The 20,925-nt window shown below is 41.3% G+C and overlaps 2 protein-coding genes across 2 annotated transcripts; one reads left to right on the forward strand and one right to left on the reverse strand.

Annotated features, from left to right (window-relative positions):
• Positions 1 to 66: 66 nt before the first annotated feature.
• Positions 67 to 8,087, reverse strand: LOC114558393 (V-type proton ATPase subunit S1). The gene is made up of 10 exons (XM_028582369.1): positions 7,820 to 8,087; positions 6,236 to 6,356; positions 5,278 to 5,352; positions 4,999 to 5,192; positions 4,849 to 4,886; positions 4,500 to 4,585; positions 4,104 to 4,333; positions 3,951 to 3,983; positions 1,219 to 1,456; positions 67 to 1,112 (listed from the first exon to the last, which is right to left on the reverse strand). Exons 1-10 carry the CDS (start codon positions 7,939 to 7,941, stop codon positions 900 to 902), a joined length of 1,350 nt encoding a protein of 449 aa, XP_028438170.1. The 5' UTR covers positions 7,942 to 8,087; the 3' UTR covers positions 67 to 899.
• Positions 8,088 to 10,235: 2,148 nt separating this feature from the next.
• On the forward strand, positions 10,236 to 20,789 carry gdi1 (GDP dissociation inhibitor 1). Its single transcript, XM_028583145.1, has 11 exons — positions 10,236 to 10,534; positions 11,406 to 11,513; positions 11,735 to 11,834; positions 12,407 to 12,541; positions 12,629 to 12,827; positions 13,279 to 13,410; positions 13,608 to 13,707; positions 14,938 to 15,109; positions 16,626 to 16,770; positions 16,911 to 16,965; positions 17,800 to 20,789. Exons 1-11 carry the CDS (start codon positions 10,490 to 10,492, stop codon positions 17,950 to 17,952), a joined length of 1,344 nt encoding a protein of 447 aa, XP_028438946.1. The 5' UTR covers positions 10,236 to 10,489; the 3' UTR covers positions 17,953 to 20,789.
• Positions 20,790 to 20,925: the final 136 nt, after the last annotated feature.

A 20,925-nucleotide genomic window follows, 5' to 3' on the forward strand; every position in this document is an offset into this window, starting at 1 on the left:
TTGTTGGCGTCAAGGAACCTTATACAAAGTTAACCATTCAAAACAACTTTAAACACAATTTTTAAATCATAATTTATAGACATCTTTATTTTCAATTACAAGACAATGTACATTACATGTCATGGCAATTGCACATTAAAAAGCAGAACTGAGGCACTGTTATTAAATGAATGCACCTGAAGCAAGGAGTAAACTTTAAAGGTTTTTTTTTTATATGAATAAATAACTTGTCAAGAAAATATTGGATTTAAGTGGTGGCACTTGAGTTGGATAGTCTGTAAGAGTGAGAACAGAACTAATCCCATTTTTAGTATTAGCATATTTTTCTAAGGCAATTCCAAAACAGTCACAGACAGCCATCTATTATTTATACACAGGCACATCTTGCATAAGCAGTAGTCATTAAATTACAGTTGAGTTGAGAAAAAAAAAAAGTAAGAACTGAGGTCTGAAACGGTCCTACAGCATCCAGCAATCACATTCATTATGGCACAGAAGACATTCTCTGGTTACGAGAAATTATTGCTAATTATTTCACTGAAAATAGCCACTGTGTACGGCCAACAGTGGCACAAAAACATCTCTTAGCACATGCACTCAAAACCAACTCGTATAAAAAGGTGCATCCACTTTGGCACTTGCAAATGGGGAGAGATGAAATGGAATGCGCCTTGCAAGACAACAGTATCCCAAAGACAGTTGTGGAAGGATTTAGGAGAGAAATCTACAGGAGAGGTTATCAGAGGGAAAGTCTATCTGCCGGACAAATATCTTCAAAGAGAATGGCCCAAACTCACACAAGCTACAAGACAGGGAGGGACTCTCCTAGCAGGCACTGAAGGACTGAGGAGCGTGTGTGTGTCTGTGTGTGTGTGTCTGTGTGTGTGTCATAAAGCGCTTCATTCTGTCTGAGGCACTGAAATCGATGGACCTTTGGGGTCGTCGAATCGATCCATGGTGTTCAGCTGCATGATCATGTGCAGGCCGTACACGAAAATTAGCAGCATGAGCAGAGAGGTCACCAGTCCCATCCAAATCCCTGGGGTGAAGAAGCCTGCACAGTCACTGGCATAGGAGAAATCTGTTCCGTTGGACAAACCGAAGCCCTGAATCTGCATTGGAAAATGCAGGGATGAACAGGAAGACACACGTGATGATTAAAAACGCTGCAGGAATATTGAGTGGCAGGATTTAAAATGCAGCGGCAATAAGTCGTACCTGGAAGTCGACAAAATTGAGCCTCCACTGCGTGGTGTTCTGGTTTGTGTTGTTTGGCACTAGCAGAGTATCTCGGAAGCTAGTGACGGACTGGCAGTGGAAAGAATACTCTGCGGGGGCGTAGATGTTGCGGCTCCCAATGAAAGACGCGGTTAGGCCGCTTGCCTCCAGCTGCACAGTGTCCAGGGTGAACCAGTTCCGTCCAGACACAGGAAAGAACCGCTGAGTCATGGCAAACCTGGAGATCAACAGAAGATTGTTGCTGAGTATTTCAAGGACAGCATGTCAATGTAAAAGACTGTAAAATGCTAGAATAGTGACAAATGGTTACTATTGGTATTTTACTGCATTGTACATGCGCATCAATCATTGCACTTTTCTGTAATTGTTTATGGTGCCTGTTTGAATCCTTTTGTTTATGACCAAGTCATAGTATCAAAAAAGACTGAGACACACAGCTTTACATTGCACTAACCCTGGCAAATGTATACACAACTAATTTAACATTTAATATAAGAAATAAGTAGTCTAAATGTGAATTATGCTGAAGAATATGGTCTGCAATTTACAGGGGCTGACATAACATTAAATGCCCTAAAAACATGATGAAACAGATTAGCTGAGATTTTGAGTGTTAAACTCTTAATAAATATTACCTAAGGATGATGCTTTTTAGTCAGTAATATTTACCATACCAGAGAAATACTTAAGATTTTTAAGCTGAGTTTTCAGTGGCTTTAAACAAGTGATTAAAGTGATAGTGAGTAGTTTCTGTCGCCCCCATGGGGAATTCTAAGTAATGACAACTGTCGGCGCGTCCACATGACGCAAGCCTTCAGTGATCGTGCACCACCCCCACCCCACCTCCAAGCAGTTGCTAGTAGGGTTTATCCAGTCAAATTAAGGAGGACACATGGCCAGTTAGCTCAGTTGGTAAAGCCGGCGCACACATGCAGCGGTTTATTCCTCGACGCACAAGGTCCAGGGTTCGAGTCCGACCTGTGACGGTTTTCCTGCATGTCCTTCCCCCCCTATCTCTCCCCTTTCATAGCTCAGCTTTACTATCCAATAAATCTCATCGGTGACGTAAAAACGTGTCACTCGAGCTGCTGCGTGTGAAAGTCGCCGGACTACAGCATTTAGTAAACATATCCATACTGAGAAATCCAGAGAGAGTTTTGTGGCGCTCATAGGCTTGAATAGCTTTGTATCAACTCATCTGGCAATAGCTTGAATGTAACTGACATCCATCAATATAAAATAGTTGTTATACTATCGCTTTAAAGAATTTAGACTTATTTGCTGGTCTTTCCCAGAGTTACATTAGAAGATCGATACCACTCTTATCGGCCCTTAAATATGAAGCTACAATCAGCAGTCGGTTAGCTTAGCTAAGCATAAAGACTGGATCTGGCTCTGTCCAATGGTAACAAAATCTACCTGCGAGCACCTCTAAAACTCACTCACTAACACGTTTTATGTGGTTTGTTTAATCTCTGAAGAGTAGTGTAAGCCAGTGGTTTTTATTGGGGTTAAGGTGTGTGGGTCTATTTCTTGGCCAGGCGCAGAGGAGTCTCTGCTGGTTGCCTGCAGAAGTCACTGCGCTCGGCCAAGAATCACAGTTTTTACACTTCTGTTGTTGAACCGATTAAACACACGAGATATAACCTGTTGATTAGTGAGCTTTAGAGGGGGAGGAGGATTTTGTCACCTTCGGACAGAGATAGAGTAATTGTTTCCAGTGTCTGTGCTAAGCTAAGCTAACCGGCTGCTTGCTGTAGCAACATATTTAACAGACAGATAAAAGAGAGGTATTTATCAAACTTAAAGTGCTCATATTATGCTCATTTTCAGGTTCATAATTGTATTTAGAGGTTGTACCAGAATAGGTTTATGTGGTAGCCTGACAAGCCAGACCCACATCAAGATGTTGGGTCAACCCGAGGGGCGGGATAAACAGTTGTCTTTCAAATTCCCTCTGCACTAGCGATACAACCAGGCAGAGCAACGAGTAAGGTATCGAAGCTAGTTGATAGATTAAACTTTTGCCGTATCCGGTCGGCAAAACTCCGAACACATTTTCCTTTAAAGAATGACTTTTGTGCCGTTTTTTGTTCTTTTCTCAAAGAAAATTTTAACTCCAAGTCTTCCAGAAGACCGCTGTTCCCAGCGGCAGCAGCCATAAGCCCCGCCCACCGACTCTATACACGATGTGATTGGCCTGACCAGAGTTTGGTTTTTCCAGCTCGCAAGCCAACGGAGAGTGCCTAGACCCCCCTGGCTGAAAATTCAATTTGCTTCCGCTAGGGTGCGTCTAGATTTCTAGGCTATTTATGTGGTATAATTTTCAGAAAACACAAAAAGCTCCTCTTTTCACCCTGTGTGTTGAGCTCTCTGTTTTAGCTACAGGGTGAGGCATCGCACTTCCGTACGATCTTTGTTGGGAGTTGCGCAGTAAGTACAGCTAGCTAGTCAGTTGCAGAGTAGGAGGGAGTGCCATGCTAGGCGAGCATTATAACGTGTCTTACAAAGTGACGCACGTTTGTCTCTGAAGTAAAGGCTGGACTTTTCACTTTGTAAACCTATAATGTGCACAAAAAAATATATGTAAACACAATAAAGGAAAGGGGAAAAGCCAAAAAGCATAATATGAGCACTTAAAAAAAAAAAAAAAAAAAAAAAATACTTCCCAAAATGTCCAACTTCTCCTTTAAATTAAATGATTGCCTTACCTTAGTGTAAAGTTTTCATAGCGGAGGACAAGCCTAAAGTGAGAAAAGAAGAACACATTTAAAATGAGTGCTTTCCTTTAAATAACACCCCCAAAAAAAACTGACATTCTCTTGAATTAACAGAAAAAAAGGCTAACATGCTGGATATCTCACAGTGAGTTGCTGCTGTTGCACAGAGATCCTGTCAGGGAAGGTGTTTGTGCAGCAAGGTCTGTCCACTCTGAAGTGCTTGACAGGCTGACGCTGAGATTCTGAGCCCAAAGCATTATGCAAGGGCCACTGCCGGTTCCATTAAACATGATGGGCGCTTTGACATCGGGAACGGCCGCTTGGAGCAGGGAGCGCCCCGCAGGCTGGCTAGAAAAAGATGTCTCTGATATCACCTGCGGAGATAAGTAATCAAAGTAAATAATAGAATGCTTCGTGTCTTCGTATGACATGCCGGTTTGACTTTTTGATGTTGGGCAAGGATAGAAATTAATTCATTATTACATTAATGTATTGTACAATTCAATTCTGGTACATGATGTGCTGATTAGAATATCTTACTCGTGATGGCTGGAGTCCTGTGTATATCGCAGTGTATGGGACATTTTTGTCTTTCATGATGCTCAGAACTTTCCCAATAATTTCATCTGTTGAAAGCAAAATATACTTGAGTTACACATTGCACATGTACGGAAAAAATTAATTATATATATATATAATAATAATAAATATATATATATATATATATATATATATATATATATATATATATAATAAAATATATATATATATATATATATATATATATATATATATATATATATATATATATATATATATATAATTAATTTAGAGTGGCTAAAATGCTGATCACTTTACACCAAGAAGTTCCTTAACAGTAAAAACTTACCATTGTCATGTAGGACTTTCTTGCAAGACTTGTCCAAGCTATAAAAACAGTAAACATGTTTATTTTCACATTTTTATTCGTTCACAATTGTCACACAAAAAACCTGTACTTCCACAGACTGATACGCTGCAGAACACAAGTCTCACCCACCCAGTACAATAGGGAAGATTGATGAGCAGCAGATTGCTGGCAGATGTGTTGACGGTGAGATGTGACAGAGTGTCGGCATCGACGAGCAGAGGCGCGACAGCGAGCTTCTCTTGCAGCAGAGCCAGGACGGCAGAGGAGTCCGACCACTCTAAAGCAGGGAGCGTCACTGACGAGGAGGAAGACTGCATTGCAGCCTGAAGAGGAGTGAGTGGAAAGAATGATCAGTATTATCAATCAGACAAAATCATCTTCATTTAGGACTTGTGCATAAAAACCTACCTCAAGGTTCTGAAAGGCACTGTCCTGCTTGTTTCCAAACACTCCGCCATAGACTGTGAAGTCATCTTTGCTTAACTGAACACCAACGGGGACAATAAAAAGATCACAGTTGAATTTACATGAGCAGAGAAGTGGAAAAATGTGCAAACACAAAACAACTAGAAGATAAATCAGTCCCGTTAAATCAGTCACAACAATGAGGATCCACCACAGAGAACAGACCCTAACGATCTGTTGAAGAGGAACTGCCAAAGGGGAAGTAATGCCAAAGCTCATTGTCACACCAGAGTGAGAAGACGGTTACAAAGAGTCACAGTGCAAACTGCACATGACTCATTACGACCCTGTTTTACACAACTGCATATCCAAGGGCTATCTTTCTAATAGATGAACAGTAAAAATGAGGGCTGCACGATAGGAGGAACATCTCTTATTGCGATTATTTGGATTGATATTGCAATTGGGATATGAGTAACTTGGAAGGGATTCCTTTTGCAAGGACCTGTACCAAATAACGATTTTTTTCTTAAGTCTGTATAATATTACTTTAAGGTCGGGACATCTCTGCAGCACCGCAATTATATTTAATTCAGAATGGTATTTTGACACATATTTTGCCCCTGCGATTTGAATATAGCACTAGTCCATAATGCAGTTTCAATAATGATGGCAATTGTGCTGCCCTAAGTGAAATCTATACAAATCAGTCCAAGCTGCTGTTTTAGGTGCTACCTTAGTCTGTCTTCCCTAAGCGATGTGAGAACGTGTGGTGAGCGGGGAAATGGGATGGGTACAATTATTTTCTGCCCCCGTCATCTTCTGTGCAAAAATAAATAAATTATTTGATTCAAATCTGTACAAGCGGAGTCCTTCTCCTCAACACTCTTCACCCTTAGCTCCAATCTGTTTAGTGACTGTAAGCTTGTTTGCTGTGGAGTGTCTCTGGTCAGGGACTGACCTTGTCCTGCAGGAACAGCAGCACAGTGTGGGGGCCAGAGCCAAAGGCAGAGGTGAGGTAGGCACTCAGCTGTTCATTGGACGTGATGTGACCAGCTGCAGGTGATGCCAGTGGTGGTAAACTGAACATGCAGGAAAGACGAAGACAAATTGTGATATCTTATACAGTTGTCAGAACATTAAAAGTACAATCATCACTTCAAATCAATTCAGTTGTCTTGCAAAATGCCATCACTCACTCATAACATTTAACTTAAATACACTCAAACAGTTCAGCACTGCCCTCCGAAATGCAATTTCTGTTTAAGCCAAGACATCAAGTGAATGGTGTCAATATAACAGATCACACTGAAACTGAGTTGTCGTATTTAATTCGTTATCAGACTTACAATAACTAGAGCTTGGTACCAAATTTTTTTCAGGCACCAACCAAATTGCCTTCTTAGTATCAAATGCTTTGTCATTCAATACCACATTTCAATACACAGAAAGCAAATCTCATCAGCGTCAGTGAGCCAATAAGCATGCTTCTACCAAGATCTAAATCCATTTCATCTCTGATATTTGCCCTTACAATACAGTACACTTTCAGATTTTCCTTCCATACGAGCAGCCCGTCTGTTGTCTGTCTGCTCCATAGATTAGGGAACTGTGCGACCTATGAAATCAGCTCCTGTAGTGTAAATGTGTTTGAGTCACTTTAGTTTACAGGTGGCTCTCAGTTCCATTTATGACACTACAAGAATACTAACTATTCATGTCACAGTGTAAGATTAAACTTTATTTATCCTGGGAGAAATTGAGAAGTGCATGTACGTTCTATGTTCCCCAGCTCAATATGCCCTGAATACGACTCGTTAAGCAGACCTTTCAATGGGGTTTTATGTTCTCAGCAATGCTTTTTTTTCCCCCCTAGGTACGTTGAAGTCTGCCAGCTACAGCCCACTGACATTATACTTCTGGAAACCTATGTGGCGGACTGGATTTGTACCACTTAAACTGTATTTGAAACATCCATCTCCCTTTCCTGCTTTTGCAATGTGATGTGCGAATACAGCCCTCGCCAATCTCTTACAATGAGGACCCAGGAAACACAGGGACGACCCCGTACAAATTGCTGTGCAGCAGTTGCGATACAAAGTGTGAAGAGTGCAAAATATTAAAAAGCACATGACACGAGCATGCTGATAAACATATCTGAGAGCAATTACAGACCATTAGAAAAGGGGTTTAATCCATTTCGATCCCAGAGGCTAACTCACTTCATCACTGGGTCATTTAAATAAATAAACGCATTCAATTGTGAGACATTAACTATGGATGTATACACTGTTTTGAGATACTTGTGTTTTTTGTTCGTTGTACCAACTGAACTGAGAACAACGAGTCAAAACAAACATTTATCGTTGTTAGACTTAAAACTATGAATTTCAGCTAGCTAGCCGAGATCCGACAAGCTATAGTCTCATCTGGATACAAGTAGAAACTCAGTTAGCAACAAGTGTTAGCGTTAGCATGACGAACAGCCGTGACAGTTACAGTGAGTCTTACCTGACAAATACATAATAATAAAATGGCTTATTACCCGTCACTGGACCACATTAGAAGTGGCACTTGAGCAGCGGAGCTCCGTTTGGCAAAAAGGGCGAAGAAAAGGCCAATAACAGCCATTACTGGCACTCTACTCGAGCTCCTTGAGCCTGCCATCTTTCCTTTTTTCCGCAACGCTATGCTCACGTGACGCAAACCAGCTGACAGTCATGTGCAGCCGGAAGACGGACAGAAGGGAAAATACTTCCTGCTTCTTTCATTGTGCTTCAGTGATCCTGATCTCTGATCTCTGATCCGTGGCCTGCCCACAGCTGTCCTCAACAACACCACAACGGGCTGCCGCTTTGCTCACACTTGGTGCAAAAACTCAACGATAGTTTAATTTGGATACACAGCTAGTTAGCATTAGCTCTCAGGAACCAACGGTCACTGCTGCTTTTGTTAGCTAATCAGAATCAGAAAAGGGTTTATTGCCACAGTCAGTTTTACTTTCGTGAAATTTGCCTCGGTGATTGGTGGCTGCATGCAAAGCAAACATATTAAACATTAATAAGAAATAAACAATACATACAGAAATAATTACAAAATATTTAGCATGAGAAAAAGGAGACTGAATAGGTTGGGTGCAGAATGCAAAAAATATATATATAGCCTACTTTGTGCAATGGCCAGATGTATAGTCCAGGATGAAGGTTAGTGTAAGTGTAGTGTGGGGGGAGGTGGAGTCAATGCTTGTCAATGATAATGCAGCTAAGTGCATTTACTCAAGTAGAATAGAAGGCCTATATTGTCATTGTACAGAATACAATGTAATTAGGAGCACCTCTCCTGATCAGTGCAGCTAAAGACACAGGAAAAACATCTTCAAAAACCAAAACAACTTAAGCATACATACCGCTGACAGCACAGGTTCAATAATCAAATAAGTAAAATAAATGAATCCAATGTAAATTTGCACTAGAATACGAGTTTGTGATGCACTGGGATAAATGTAAACACTTCACATATGAATGTAATGGTTGCACTATAATAAATCAAACTATATCACTACTATGAATGTACTTTTTGCACAAGATCCAGAAGGTTGTCCTCGAAAGAGGCATGTGATGACTGTAGCCTAATGGTAGCCTACAAATTAGAGCTACTTGTACTTTGCATGCTACTTCATAGCCTACTTTTATCCCACTATATCTCAGAGGTAGTAATATTGTACTTTTTTTTACTCCACTACATTTATCTGACAGCTTCAGTTACTTCTCAGATGACAGGTTTTCAACCTCTTCCTGTCCAGTGAAAACCATGTATCTCCAGACGTGTTGATGTTGTATGTTTGTCATGAACTGAAAGACGAAGTGTTCCTTTGTGTGTTGAGAAAGTTCTCCTCCTTCTTAAGCTAAATAAAGTCTTTAAAAAGTCTCCTAGATCAGCTGGAAAATGCATTGCCATCACTTTGTCAACAAAGCTGAAAACAGGGCTGGTTTTCTGACACGAAGAGTGAAGAGTTTTAAATGTTTTTAGAGATGTACGTGATTCTAACAGGACAGCAACGCTACAAACACATGATGATCTTATAGAATACGATGCATTGCTGTAGATTAAACTACCAACAGTTTATAAAGGAGTTCAAATGAGCACAACCTCAAACATCTACAGCAGGAAAACTGCACATTATACTTTTACTTTTGATAGTGGAGTATTTGGTATTAGTAGGCCTACTTGTAAAGGATCTGAATACTTCTTCCACCATTATCAAATGATGGATACTTCAGTGTAGTGTTTAGCAGAAGATTTGATGCTATAACAATAAACTCATAAAACGGAATGTGCCATAAACAGCCATAGGCCAACCCAATGTCTACATTCCAGCTACACCTTGGCAACTGTCCATGGTGCTGATACACACTAAAATTTGGGCCTTTCACTCCTCCTGTCATCACGTCCCACCCTCCACATATGATGCTTTTACAAGCACTTTAAAACAGAAACAAAAAAAGCAACAAAAAATAATAAGTTTCGAACTGTTATGTCTATTGAAAAGGGCCTTCGTGCGGTCAGACAGTGAAAGCAACTCCCATCCACACACACACACACACATACACACACAGCTGTGGTGGCGGAGGGATACCAGTGGCTGCGTCTGCGCAGCACTGCGCCTACAACTGGAAAGGAAGGATAGAAAAGGAAATAGAGAACGCACAGACTTGGACAAAATGTGTTAAAATGACAATACATGTTAAAAAGTTAAAGTATGAAACTGAACATGTGTGTATCGCTCGGTAAAGCCAGCTCGGAGTGTGTGTGTGTGTGTGTGTGTGTGTGTGTGTGTGGGGGGGGGGTTCCACTCAGCTTTTCAGTTGGAGTCCATTGTGTGGCAGGATGGGAAGAGAGAGAGAGAGCGAGAGAAGGAGGATGCGCACTATTTCCCGACGCGCACTAACATTGTTCTAGATTGCTCCACGATCAGGGCCATCTTTGGTCGTCCTCGCCGGTGACAGTGTGGACAGTTTATTCCAGTGGTCATTTATGCCTCGTGATTCATTAACAAAAGTTCATTTTGAACGAGCCGTCTAAAAGCACTCGGGCAGAGAAATAAGGGAGCCGAATCCCCGTTTTTGTGTGTGGATTCACTGGTAATTCCTTCATCCAATACCCTTCATTTCTCAAGGCAAGAAGAAGGGCGAGACGGGAGAGGCGGTGATACAACATGGATGAGGAATATGATGTGATCGTTTTGGGCACCGGACTCACAGTAAGTAGTCAAGCTTCGTTTGCGTTTTGCCCTTGAAACACTTGATTGTGCCAAAACTTCCATATGGTTATTTTTTTATCCATTTAAATACTCTTCTCTATCCGAACCTGGAAGTGAAAGCCTGCTGCATCCCTGTGTGCTTGTGACATAAAAAAAATAATAATAATTAGCATTAAAAATATCAAAATGTACTTTGACCTAGCATTTGTGCACGACAGAAAGCGAGCGGTGCTTCCCAGGGTGATTTTATTGTTCTCCCAGCCGGCCCAGTGTTGTGTTCCACCCAGTAGCATCTTTTAGGCGTAACCCCACAATGTGTCATGGTCCTCTTCGCATAGACAGGCCTCCATCCTGAGGTTGGCGCAGGCCTGAGGATTCAGTGACTGAGCTCTTCACTGCAGTTCCCGTCACTTATCACACCCAGTGCGGCAGAATACATGCCCGATACATTTGTGTGGTATTAATCTAGGTTTTCGCGTGCATAAAGGGCGACATTTTTCTAGGTTTATAGCAAGTATCAAATTACCTTTTTGTAAATGCATAGACATAGGCTAACACATTTGATTTTATAATGGGATAATGTCCTATTGTTCTTAAGGTTAAACACTATTGTTATTATTACCATTATTATTATTATTATTATTATAATCGTTATTATTATTATTACGGATACATGGGTGAAACGATGTAGTCGCGCATGCGCACACCGTCCCTTCTATCCTCCCTGCATCCTTCTATGAAAACCTCCTAACCTGCGTTCATGTCCTCTATTAAATCTCTCTTTTCCTTTTCCTCGCTAAGTTTATTGCATTTGCAAATGGATGTTATGTCACTGGCGCTGATGTTGGGTGTTAAATCTTGTCTTATGCAGGAATGCATTCTGTCCGGGATCATGTCTGTGAACGGGAAAAAGGTTCTGCACATGGACAGGAACCCCTACTACGGCGGCGAGAGCTCCTCCATCACCCCTCTGGAGGAGGTAAAGGCCCCCTGGGATCTATGAAAGCGATCAATGTCTTTGATACCCCCCTCAGCACATCCTCATTGCACTTTCCCTGTGCTATTGTGCATCCGTTTTTTATTGCCCTTCATTTGCTCAGCGCCTTTTGTCCTCCGTGATGCTGTAGCTTCTGTCTCTAGATGTCATCCTCCCATGATGTTGTTTACGTCGCTCTTTACTGTCGTGTCGTTTCCCCACAGCTGTACAAGCGCTTCAGTCTTCCAGACAGCCCGCCCGAGTCCATGGGCAGAGGGAGGGACTGGAACGTTGACCTCATCCCCAAGTTTCTCATGGCCAACGGTCAGTCCCACGTCACTGGTTTTTGTCCATAAAAGAATGAATATATCACCATAAAACTCATCATGTACTGAGGAGATCGATGGACACTTAGTACATTATTACTATTCCTGAAAGGCTTCAGACTAGGGACTAGGTCAAGATATGGGACTAGATATTGCCACAGATTTTGGATATGGATGTGGTAACATTGTAATAAGTCTTAAGTATTATCTTTTCCTGGTTTTCAAAGCTGCCTTATATTAAAGTGATGTAATTTCTGAACTTACCAGACTGTTCTAGCTGTTCTATTATTTGCCTTTACCCACTCAGTCATTATATCCACATTATTGATGATTATTTATCACTAGCATTGTGTAAATATTTTTTGAAAGCATCAACTACGATATCGTTGCATTGTCGGCAGAGGTATTCGGTAAAAAATATTGTGATATTTGATTTTCTCCATATCGCCCGGCCCTAGTTCAGACTAGATGGGTGAAGTGGCAGTCTCTGTCTTGATGCTATCACGGCAGAATGTCAGATTGTTGGAGGAAATAATGAGATGTGACACGTGTTTGTCTGTGTGCTCCCAGGTCAGCTGGTGAAGATGCTGCTATACACAGAAGTGACACGGTACCTGGACTTTAAAGTAGTGGAGGGAAGCTTTGTGTACAAGGGAGGAAAGATCTACAAGGTGCCATCGACCGAGACGGAGGCACTAGCTTCAAGTAAGCCGCTCCGATGTAGAGTAGAGTCTTGAAATCGCATTGAAGTCACCGTGTACTACATCATAACACCTGTTTGAATTTTTCCAGATCTGATGGGAATGTTTGAGAAGCGAAGGTTTCGGAAGTTCTTAGTCTTCGTGGCCAACTTTGATGAGAATGACCCCAAAACATTTGAGGGCGTGGACCCCAAAACCACAACGATGAGGGACGTTTACAAGAAGTTTGACCTGGGCCAGGATGTCATCGACTTCACCGGCCACGCCCTGGCCCTCTACAGGACGGACGAGTAAGAACAACAGCATCATATCAAACATGACCTATTGTCAAGTGTTCGACGGCTGCATTTCGAATTCGAACATGGAATAACTAAAGAACAAATGCTTTAATGAAGGTTTACTGTAATTAAGATTCTAATGAACAGAACTGTATGTAGACTACTTTTTGGCTGTGAAAATGCATAGAATTAGATCAAAAATTAAAATGTTTTTTTTAAATCATGCCAACAATTATTTTAATAGCTTAGTATTCTATGCCCTAAAAAGGTATTTGTAAAGGCTTTAGGCCACCCACAGGTTATTGTCAGCCCAGTTTAATATGCAACTTCATTTTATACAATATATGTAGTAGGGGGTCCCTGGTCTGTCTCTCTCTCTCTCAGTTAAGGCTTAAAAAAACATTGAAGACCCCTGAATTAGTTTATTCATCATCTTCCTTTGTTGTTTCCTGTTCTCATTCAGCTATCTTGACGTTCCCTGTTTGGAGACGATCAATCGTATCAAGCTGTACAGTGAATCGCTGGCGCGGTATGGGAAGAGCCCCTACCTCTACCCCCTGTACGGTCTGGGAGAGCTGCCGCAGGGATTTGCCAGGTTATTGTTAATATATTTTCTATCTATAGTGCTTTTATACTAAGTCAATATTTTGAGATACTAAGTCAATATTTCACTTCAATTGCACTTCTGTATTTACTATTAAATACAAGCTGTTATACCAGCTTGTATTTAACAAAATTAAATTCAGAAGTGCAATCCCACTCCATGATTTAACAGTTCTTACTGTCACTTAGATTGAGTGCAATCTACGGAGGGACCTACATGCTGAACAAACCAGTGGATGAGATAGTGATGGAAGGCGGCCATGTTATTGGAGTGAAGTCTGAGGGCGAGGTATGCAGATTTATTTTCCACGAATATGCAAATTTAACAAGGGCATTAACTTTATGAACTTATTTTTCAACCTGGACCCTATTTTCTAGGGGTCGATACAACATAGCATGGCGATATTTTCCATGGCAATACTCTATCCATACCCCTATCAAGTGTCAATCTTTTATTATATAAATTGCACATGAGAATTTAACTTTTTGGTACTAGAATAACAACATCAATAGCTTTTTTAATCCACTAGATAGAAAACCAAAATGTGATGAACAAACAGAGAAATGTATCTTTTTGGAAGAAACAGATGTTGACGAAGTTTGCCCATAACTTAAAGTTGGAACGAAGGTTGCTCCAGTATTGAGTGGGAGCTCTGCAGCCGCAAAACAGGCTGCAATGCTATGGGGGAATTACACACCGTTAATGTACGGCCACCCTAAGTGCTTGTTTTTGCCACTGACCGGCTCAGCATTTTTAATTTTTTTATTATAAGTGTCTTCCTACATTTTGGAAAGGACCCAGCAGAGAAATAAGACATTTTTCTTTAGCTTTTAGCTTAATCCGATCTGTTTGTTATTGTGTCTAACCAAGTGACGCTCAAGGAGAAGTCTTGTTCTGAAATCTCAGAGGTTTACTCATCCACATTGTCGAAACCAGCTAAATATTCAGCCATGACATTGAAACTCTTTTAGATAACACTTATCTACGCTTTCTTTACTAAAACACAACAACCTATTCCCGTCACTCCTCTTTCCAACTCTCACACACTGTTTGCACCACTGTCTTACGGCAACAAGTCACCTCTAGCGGGATTTCAGAATGAGACTTCTCCTTTGGTTAGACAATTTGGATGAAGCGAAAAAGGTCATTTCTCCAAAGGGTCCTTTTCCATAATGCAGTCAGACACTTATAACAACAATCTGAGTCTGTCAGTTGCAAAACAAGCACTTTTAGTGAACGTAAATTACCAGTGCATAATTTAGTGGAAGTAAATTACCAGTGCATAATTGACTCAAAGGATTACATTTCAGCCCGTTTCACCATCTGCTGCAGAGCTCTTGCTCAATACTGGACCAATTTCAAAAACTGTTGTCCTCATTTGTCACTTAAGCACAAAAACATGGGAAAATAGGGTCCATGTTGAAAAATACTGAAGTTTTACTTTGAGTTTATTCTCGCAGAGGGGATAAGAAAGTAGGTCCTTTAAAAATGCTCCACGTTGTGTCCTTCGCGCTGCAGGTGGCCCGTTGTAAGCAGCTAATCTGCGACCCCAGCTACATCCCGGACCGCGTCCGGAAGGCTGGCCAGGTGATCCGCGTGATCTGTGTGCTCAGCCACCCCATCAAAAACACCAACGACGCCAACTCCTGCCAGATCATCATTCCTCAGAATCAGGTTAACCGCAACTCAGGTAAGAACCACTGTCACTGTTTAACTAATCAGCTAAATGCTAGAGCTCTCGGTTCTTAGGAATTGGAGCAGAAAGATCAATAACAAAGATGGCCTTCTTGTTAAATCTAATTGGAGGGATAACTGGAGATATCAAGGAGCAACTTTATGAAGGACATCTCCGTATCTCTAAGTATTATAAAAACATGTTTGATATCGACATACTAGCACCTTTCCTCACTCTGAAAGCGGCTATAATCAATGTTCTTATATTAACAATGGATCACTTGTATGTGAAAGGGGTCGCTCTCATAATAACTCTTCAGTTCCCCTCAGCTCAACAGTGTTTTATCATCTTTAGGTTCATTGTTTGGGTTTCCTGAACCAGAACTTAATTGATTAAGATTCTGGTTCACTTTCATCAGCTAAAAACCAGCTCTACTGTACGCTTCCTGCCCAGCACCACATGACTGACCGAGTTTGTGACTACATAGTGAACACAGTGGAGCATTTAGCAGCTAAAGAGCCAGACAGAGCTTAAGGGACAGTATGGATATTGGACTTACATTCATCACGGCTAGAAATAAATGCTAATGTTTTTGCCCATCTGCTGGGTGTGTAAATAGTTTGTTAACAAGTTGACCATTACAGCTTTTAAAAGGGGATAATACAGTAGTGTTACGTTGGAATTAGCTAATGGTGAAGACCGTGATTAATCCAATGTAAAATATTTAGTTGAATGTTTGGTGTAACATTTGATTTATATTTACTGTTTTTTTTTCATAAGATACATGCTGGAATAATGTTACATATCACAGATTGTTTACAGTAATGTCCTATTTTCAGTTGATTTTTCATTTATTTTCTATTACTTTATTTAACATGATCGTAGAAGGTGCATATGTAGCTAAAATAGAATTGCAAACCAAATCCTAATCACAATATCTGGCAGAAAAAAAAAAGTTTACAGCTTGTTTCCACTGCCCCCAAGTGGTCAAAAATCAGTGTATGCAGCTTTTAGGTAACTCTGAATTGACTTTCTCCTCCTCTTAAAGTGCCCTGCTGCACAAAACCGTTTTTACTTGTATTTTTGAAATATGTTAGGATCATATGTGTTTGTGTTATGTCGTGAATGTGAAAATGAACTGCTACCTCCTCTGTCAGCTCTAGCCACAGAAAAGAAATAAGCGGAGAAATCCGGCCAATTACAAAAGCTGGTCAGTCTGACGTGTTGCCTGAGCTAATTACTATTCATGAGCTCGCCCAGTTGGGCTGGGTAAAGGATCCTGATAGCCAGGCTCTCATTGGCTAGCTGTTAGCCAGTCAGAGTCAAGCAGCTTAGCTCGTTGAATATTAATGAGAACTGGCACAAATCGAGCTGAGTCTTCCTGCATGCTTTCTATACCACGCTAGAATGGCTTGAAACAAGGTAACCAAGGCATTTATTTTACACAAGAAATGTTTTCAGAGTCCACGGTAGAACTTCAGACATTATGTGTGGCAGGGTACCTTTAACCCTTTTTTCGTCACTTCTCCAGACATCTACGTGTGCATGATCTCCTATGCTCACAATGTGGCTGCCCAGGGGAAGTACATAGCCATCGTCAGCACCACAGTGGAAACGAGCGAGCCCGAGGCGGAGATAGAGCCGGCCCTGGAGCTGCTGGAGCCCATCGACCAAAAGTCAGCATTTTAACAATTCATGCATCTATGCTTCAACAAAACTAAACACGACAATGTGATATCAAAATATGTAAGGAGCCTTGTGATTAATAACCAGGTTTATTTAATGGAGTTGTGTTTTTTTTATTGTTTTTTTACAGGTTTGTGGCTATCAGTGACCTTTATGAGCCCACAGATGATGGTACTGATAGCCAGGTAAGACGAAAAAAGTTGTATACTATAAATAGCTGAAAAATAAATGTATATGATGTGGCTTTGTGGATGTCAATGTCAGTCTGAAATATCTACAACAGCTATTGGATTGATTGCCATGGATTTTTTTTTTTTACATATATTCATGGTCACCAGAGGATAAATCCTACTGACAAATCTCAATTTGTCCAGTACTAATAACATTCCCACTGGCCTCAGCTTTGTGTTTAGGGTTAATTGGTGGAAGATAGGAATGCTTACAGGCTAAAGTAAGAGGGTGAGCGTGGTAAACATAACCCGTTTAAAGGACAATTCCGGTGCAAAATGAACCTAGGGGTTAATAACGCGTGTACAGAGTTGACCGTTCTCTGGGATAGGTTTTCATGCTAATTGAATGTGTCTCTAGCTTGAAACAGCTGATTAGCTTATAATGCTAGTCTTCGGGGCACTGGTAGAGTAAAAATAAATCGCTATTTCTATACCACTAACAAGGCTCAAAATAGCACACCACACCACACTTCCACGGTAGCATAATGAGGGTCCCTACATGTAAACCGAAGCAACCAGTAACATAGCTCAAGCGTGGCATTTGTGGTTCAACTGGTCCATGACTGTTTTCCCCAAGATGGCGCCTGCCTGTATACGCGAACGGTAATGTCTTTATAAAGGCTCATTTTGCGAATTTGGAATTGTCCTTTAACATCAGTATGTTAGCATTGTCACGGTGACTATATAACTCAATGTTAGCATTTAGCTTACAGCACAGCTGTGCCTACGTCTCCCAGGGCCTCTAGCGTGGCTGTAGATTCTCAGTCGGCCTGTTGCTCTCTTTCCCAGGTCTTCGCCTCGAGGTCCTACGACGCCACCACTCACTTCGAGACCACCTGCAACGACATCAAGGACATCTACAAACGCATGACCGGGAGCGACTTTGACTTTGAGAACATGAAGCGCAAACAGAACGATGTGTTTGGGGAGGATGAGCAGTGAGCGGTAGAAGGGCTTCAGAGAGAAGGGGCGGGGCCGGGAGAGGAGGCGGGGGCGAAAGGGAGCAAACGAGGCGGCAGAGCCTGCAGGTAGAGGGCCCGGGGGCTGCCTGAGCAGTCCTTTAAAACAGACGGGTGGTAGCGGGGCGGATAGGGGGTGTCTCTGGGCTCTGCCTGCCCTCAGCCGTTTGCCTCCTTTTCCTTACGTCCCTCTCTCTCTCTTGACACTCGTTCAAACACATATATGCTCACAAACACACACACACACACACACACACACACACACACAGTCCTTATCTCCGTCACTGAAAAGCAGGGTTGATATGGTCTTTCATTCCATTGTAGACTTTACAGTATAATCATGTCTTAACTATGATCATTAGAGGTGAAGTTATTCCTTGTTGTTGCCGATTTTCAAAGCATTTCATTCTTTGTGTAACGTCTTTCTTCTCATATCAGAGGTTGGCTGGATGGATGGAAGATTGATGGCATTGAGAGGTGTGAACTGCGAGCTCTGACATGAGAGATCTGTAATGGCTTAGTGTAGAATCCTCTGGAAGGGTCCCCTCCAGTTGCATGCATCTTTTACACACACACACAGTAGTATTGTACATAGACTCAAAATGACACTGCGGTATGAAGGCTGGACCATTCCACGCATCGCTCCTGTCAACCCTGCTTTCACTTTTCTCTTAACTTGGTCTTTTACCTGTGTTTCGTCAAAAGACGCCGCTCCTTTTGGCAAAATCTGTTGGTCAGGCGAAAAAACAAAAAAAATGTGATGAGAAATTACATATAAATGGGCTGTTCTGTCAACTGATAGTGCTCACTTTGCAATGCTGTTGTGTTCCCTGTGCTAGCAGGCAAGTTAACCAGTGGCTATTAACTGTAAACCACTCCCCCCTGCCCCCCTCCCCCCCAAAAAAAAAGTTCCTTTGTTTATCTCTGTGTGATGTCAATTTTGAATTTTAATAGTTTACTTTCTAACATTTTTAAGTTATTGAAGAGTTTTATTTCTATATATTTGGTGCACATTTCACTGGCTGAAGTTATGACGTTTACAGCTCCGAGGTTGAAACTGTGGTAACATAAAAATTAAAAAAAAAGGGAAAGTCAGGAGCAAAAGAGGCACGGGGAGGATTTTTCTAGTGTAAGGCGAGGCTTTCTATGAAGTATTCTGGAAGAATTGGAATGAGTGATGAAAAACTAATTGTACTTGTTGAGATGCGAGGGAGTGTGGCAAGGAGGGACAGAATGTATGTGGGGAATGTTTTGGATTTTGGAAAGTTTCACTTTTGAGTGAAGAGGGTGAAGACTGAAATTTTGGCTCAAAGTGAAAGCACCAGATTGTGTCTCGGTTGTTTCAACCCTTGTGTATGTCCTGTAGGTGAGTCATTCCTATGAAAAACAGTAGTTGTCAAACAAGCTGGATACTTTAAAAGACTTTGTAGCAAAGGTATGGAGCCACAGTTGCACGTGCCGCCCCAACAAGAACGAACCGAGATGCTTTTATTTGATCGTGGCCTTAATTTGGGGGTCTTATTCAAATGTTTGGGCCCTTTGCAAAAGTTGCTTTGTTTTAATTAACGGTTAGTGGCAGGTCAGTCTAGTGCCAAAAAAACAGTGTTGCTGTTATTGGCAAAAATTCCAGACATGTGAAAAGTGCAGTTTGGTACTGCTTGTTGCTCTGCAGATCTGACTGAATACTATAGAAGGGATGGGCTGTTATCGTACACCTGACTGAAGGCTCATATATCTCTGCAGTGCACACTCACTCACTCACTCACAGCCAGACTGATCTGTGGCACGTTACACATCCACAACAGAAAAATACTTCGCACATCTACTGTAGGATGTGAGACAGGTGTGTCAGAGGGGGGACAATTAGGTGTGGAGTTGCAAAGAAACTCCCCCACGCTGTCTTAACTTGAATTCAATAGCTGGCAAGGTTTCCGTACTAGACCTTCATCAGGCAAAAAGGGATGTTACACAACAGACAGACGCCCTGATCGTTTTCTTTAAAAACACCGACAGAGTTCCAGCTCACTTCATCCAGCTCGACAAATCCCTTAGCAACTCTATACAAACTTATGGCGTGTTGACGTGTCTTATTGTTATGCTCTATTTATTTGAATTTCACTTCCGTATTGTGGAAAGAATTTTTGTCAAATGCTGAATATGCTATGCTATTAGATTATGTTCTGATGAACAAAAATGGATTTTAAAAGTGATGCACACCCAAATTCTTTGTTTTTGTTTGTTTTTGTTGCCGTGTCATGTCATGCGTTACGTCCCCCTTATTCAGTGATCATTCCAGTGTTGCATCGCAATTTAATACGGTTTATTAGCATTCCTAAGAAAGGTTTTGCAACAGTCGGTCACGGAGCGAAAATCAAAATCTATACAGCTGCGTGTCCACCAACGTTTTCACACCGCGCATCGTTCGACACTGTGTGTGCTCTTCATCCTGGAAACATGTTAACTGATAAAAACTGGAATACTTTTTACTCTTTGAGCATATCTGAAGCCCTCCCTCCCTTGCCCTTCCTCAGCATCAGATACTGTCCCCTTTTTCTTTTTTATTTATTGAAAACAAAAGCCTCATGTGTGGTTGTACTCTTTTAATTTCCATCCAGGCCTTTTTGGAAACCACTATTGACAATATCCCTTGAAATTGACAAAAGTTCAAAATAGTGTCAGGCTGAGTAGTAGAAAACTTACTGTCCTTGTTTGATCACTAGTACGTGAGCAATGCCTAATGTCTTGTGTAACAAATAAAATGAATTAAACTATGAATGAAATGATAGAAAAATAAAAAGCACATGGCAAACCTGGAAAGACCCCGATATCTGTTTTGTGTTTCTTCTTGAACATCCAGCTGAGTTTTGTGTCTATACATACATACATACAATAATGTTTTATATACACTTGCACTAAAAACATACAACTTACAGAATGATGCGGTTTGAACAATGAC

The sequence above is a fragment of the Perca flavescens genome, chromosome 7 (assembly GCF_004354835.1).
Source record: "Perca flavescens isolate YP-PL-M2 chromosome 7, PFLA_1.0, whole genome shotgun sequence".
Classification (NCBI taxonomy): domain Eukaryota; kingdom Metazoa; phylum Chordata; class Actinopteri; order Perciformes; family Percidae; genus Perca; species Perca flavescens.

Coding starts and splice junctions, on each gene's coding strand:
- LOC114558393 (XM_028582369.1), bottom strand. CDS start 7,941: ATGGCAGGCTCAAGGAGCTCGAGTAGAGTGCCAGTAATGGCTGTTATT. Junction 6,357..7,819: donor CTAATGTGGTCCAGTGACGG/GTAATAAGCCAT, acceptor CTGCATGTTCAG/TTTACCACCACTGGCATCAC. Junction 1,113..1,218: donor TCAATTTTGTCGACTTCCAG/GTACGACTTATT, acceptor TTTCCAATGCAG/ATTCAGGGCTTCGGTTTGTC.
- gdi1 (XM_028583145.1), top strand. CDS start 10,490: ATGGATGAGGAATATGATGTGATCGTTTTGGGCACCGGACTCACA. Junction 11,514..11,734: donor CCATCACCCCTCTGGAGGAG/GTAAAGGCCCCC, acceptor GTTTCCCCACAG/CTGTACAAGCGCTTCAGTCT. Junction 16,771..16,910: donor CTGGAGCCCATCGACCAAAA/GTCAGCATTTTA, acceptor GTTTTTTTACAG/GTTTGTGGCTATCAGTGACC.